General features: G+C 35.7%; 1 protein-coding gene across 1 annotated transcript; it reads right to left on the minus strand.

Annotated features, from left to right (window-relative positions):
* Positions 1–628: 628 nt before the first annotated feature.
* LOC110933499 lies at positions 629–3,589 on the minus strand. The gene is made up of 5 exons (XM_022176718.1): positions 2,869–3,589; positions 2,429–2,749; positions 1,643–2,285; positions 1,429–1,523; positions 629–1,299 (listed from the first exon to the last, which is right to left on the minus strand). The coding sequence occupies exons 1-5, from the start codon at positions 3,587–3,589 to the stop codon at positions 629–631; spliced, it is 2,451 nt and encodes an 816-aa protein (XP_022032410.1).
* Between the last annotated feature and the right edge of the window lie 628 nt (positions 3,590–4,217).

Below are 4,217 nucleotides of genomic sequence, written 5' to 3' on the forward strand. Positions count from 1 at the left end.
TAATAACGGTGTCTTAGGTGGGTATTTTAACAAGTATTCTTGTAATATCCTTGAATCAAGTCTTCACCGCATTGAGTCTTCAACTATAAGCATACTAAAATGCTGACGATTTTAGTTGAGGCATATATTCAATATGCTTCTCTTAAAAAAGGTGGCGTGCCTCCTCTTAGACGAGCGCATATGTTTTCGAGGGTACCGTTACCAGAACAATGTGTACTATCAGATATGGCTCTTGTGCTTGAGGTGAGGTGCACCATGTTAATGTGTTTTCGTCTTGTAGAAAAAGAAAATGGTGAAGTTGGTGATAATAAAAAAATTAGATAGCATTCCTTTTTAAATTCTATGGAGTTAATTGCCAAGATGATTTTTCTAGTTTTCATCACTTTTTTTCTCTTTTTTTTTTCTTGTCAAAAAATAAATCATAAGGTTCCATTAATAATCAACAAAAACCCATAAGCTAGTTTCCTTTATTTATATAAAGACAACTAGCCTAAGGACCCGTGTATTACACGGGTTGATTAAAGATAATATGGCTTAATCATCGTTGTTTACATAAAATGTTATGAATATATAGACCTCTTTAAACGGATCATGTAAAAACTTTTTATTAACCATCAATATGTAGATATCACAACTCGTTGAAAATCTCTTTATACACCACATTAGTTGTTTTATCTGTAGGTTTTCCGTTGTTGTCAAATATGAGTATTTTGACCCCATTTCTTGTTTTCACCCTTGATAAGGCAACATACAATTGACCATGAGAGAAGACCGGTTGTTTGAGGTACAAACCAACTCTTGAAAGAGACTGGCCTTGACTTTTGTTGATCGTCATTGCAAAACATACGGCCAGTGGAAATTGCCACCTTTGAAAAGCAAAAGGAATCTTTTTATCAGAAGGTATCAAGTTTAATCGAGGAATATATGTGCAAGTACCAATATTTGAACCAGATATTATCTCCGCTTCTATTACACGGTTGTGCAGCTTTTTTACTTGTAGCCTTGTACCGTTGCACAATCCATTCCGTTGATCAATATTTCTTAATAACATCAATGCAACACCAACTTTAAGGACTAACCTATGATTTGGTAGGCCTGATATTTTAAGACCATTGAGTACATCCGGAGAGTAAAGTCTTTGTTGTGTAGAATTTACATCTTCAGACGGACAAAGACTGTCAGAGCTAAGATATTCTTTTTCTTCACTAGGAAACATTGCTAGCAACCTGTCATTAATCTCATGAACAACATCATTTTTAGGTGCAAGTATAGCCCGGTCACTGAAATAGTTATGGGCGTCTACGTTTTCCAAGATTGATGGATAAACAAAATCAATTAACCTTGCAATTGGATCAGATGCATCAGTAATCAAAAGATCTTATGGTATTTCAATAGTTGCTTCTCCATCATTTGGACCACCAACGTTACCCTCACCCAAATCCAAAAGCCATTTGCCAAAAGTATTTATTTCATCAACATCAGCTGTAGATGTTCCAACCGTTAACCTCATATTTCTTGTTAGTCTTAGCAATTTACATTTACTCCACAGATAAGACGAACATAAGGAGGCATTAACACCTTGTCTCCCACCATTTGGAACAACAGGTAATATTTGTCTAAAATCGCCACCAAAAACAATAACCTTACCTCCAAACGGATTTCTGAATTGAGAGATGTGTCAATGTTGAAAACGTCATTCATTGTTCTATCGAGCGCTTCAAATGCATGTTTGTGTACCATAGGTGCTTCATCCCAAATTATCAATTTAGTCTCATGAAGTAATTTAGACAGATCACTTTCTGGTTTTATATTACATACCGAATCTTCAATAAGATTCAACGGTATGCTAAACCTGGAATGTGCAGTCCTGCCACCATCTAACAACAACGATGCAATTCCACTTGAAGCCACATTTAACACGATTTGACCTCTTGATCTAATTGTAGTGGACAATGTCTTCCATAGAAATGTTTTACCTGTTCCACCATACCCATAAAGGAAAAAAATCCAACCGTTATCACTGTTTACTGCTGCCATAATCTCTTCAAAAACAGAGCGTTGTTCGTCAGTTAACATTGTCAATTGACTATCGTACAGATTTCCAAGGTATGTTGTATCATAGGCCTGCTCCTCGTATATCAAACGATAATCTGAAATACCTGAAGACGACATATCCGGATATGGCATTGATTCAAATCTTCGCAACGAAGAATTATTTCGCAATAAAAACTTTTCAATTTCGCACAAAACATAGTTCTTCAGTTGGTGATCTGGAATTGATAACGCTACGCAATAATAAAGAAAAACACATCATGTTATGAATAGGGAAACCATTTCATCATATTAAGATAAATTAACTTAAATAATAATGAAAACATCAGATCATTTTTTCCAAAAACATAAGTAATAAAAGTCGGTGTAAAGGTACCTGTAAATCGATGGTATTTTGCTAGTCTGTAAACAAAATCGTCCGCCATGTATCTCCACGAACTTTCCCAAAAAACCTCAGGTCTAGAAAGACTACTGAATAACAACATCATAGAAAATAAATTCCGAATGTATGAAGCGCTTCCAGTTAAATTTGCTTCTTTTATTGCCTCCACATACTTTGAATCATCATCTAAAAGACCAAGTGCGTAGCAAGCATCTCTGTATGTATCGTAAACTTTACCATTAACTGTTTTAATGTCGTCAAACGATGTTGGTCCTCTAACCTTGTTAAGAATAATTCTCAAAAAATAAGCTTCACCTACAGACGGAGATACGGAATGAATCCTACCAATTGATTTTTCCCTTTTCTTGGTTCCCATACTCGCTTGTCAAGCTTCCATACATAAAAAATAGGGAACTGAACGTATGTAAGTGTACGGGCCAACAGGTCATTTGGGTCTTTATTACGTTCCATCCATGATAGAAACATTGAAGATTTAACTGACGGTTTGTTTAGAACAGAGTTAATATCCTCGTCAGGGCCGAAAACAACAGGTTGTTGGCCAGGTAGATGGAATGGAAGCCTCATAACAGAAGGTCTTCTATAATGTTCTTCATTAGCAAATATCCTCCAAGATGCTTCGCAAGCTGATATATACCGGCAATCGTAATACTCTTTGATCTCGTCTTGTGGTTGCTCTTTTGGTTGATTATCACCATGCACAACAGGTATAGTGGCTCTATCAGGACCTTTATTAATGTATTTAAACAGATATTTTATCGAGGCGGCTTGATTGCACCATTCAACGTTGATATGAGCTTGATATCTTTTCAATAATTTTTTGTTGTACGGAACCACACTCCTGTTATCAAGGTTAATTTTATTTTTCACAACAGAAGCACCATTGTTTCTCCTTCTGTATAATGGAAACCCGTTTGAATCTAGTGTTGTATGATCTTGAAACTTTTTGGGAAAGCCTTTTGAACACTTCCTATCTACCATACATGGAGAGCTCAACCTAGCATTACCACATGGACCATGTATCATATACTCTTTCACCAGCATGAATAATTCTAGATCTTCATTTCTGTTTGGAATTTCTGCAGATATAAATGAATCAACATGGTCCACAGTAGGTAATTTGAATTCAGGTTCCATGAATAAGCATAAATGGGCATGAGGCAAACCACGTTTTTGGAACTCGATAGTGTAAACAACTACAGAAAAAAAAAACAAAGTGTTAGGTTTGATGATGAATAATAATTTAAAAATTATTTTTTTAACATTACCTGCTGAAGCTTTGCCTAATAGATGATTCTTTTTTAAATCTTTGCAGATTGAATCCAGTTTTATTTTGAACAATCTAGATAGGATATCAGGCCTATCTTCCGGACTAAGATTGGTGTCTTTGAGAAACCGTTGAACTTCTGGCCATTTGGGATTGCATGTTATGGTTATAAAAAATCTGGATAACCAAAGCATTTACACAGAGCCATAGCGTCTAAATAGTTTTGCATCATATATCGCGCTCCACCAGTAAAAGAGGACGGCAAAAATATACGTTTTCCCGCTTTAGATATATCATCTTGACCTTTACTTCTTAATTTACGGAGGCTTTCATATGTGTCGGACCTAAGATCTTTTTGTTGATATCGTATGTACCTAAGTCTCTCGCTCTCTATCATAGTATATGCGTCAACCAAGAATTGTTGGAATAGCCTCTTAGAATTAAGGATTAATGAAAACTGATTTATCCGATCCTGGATACGATACGCAAAGAACTCTC

This window comes from Helianthus annuus, chromosome 4 (genome assembly GCF_002127325.2).
Source record: "Helianthus annuus cultivar XRQ/B chromosome 4, HanXRQr2.0-SUNRISE, whole genome shotgun sequence".
Classification (NCBI taxonomy): Eukaryota; Viridiplantae; Streptophyta; class Magnoliopsida; order Asterales; family Asteraceae; genus Helianthus; species Helianthus annuus.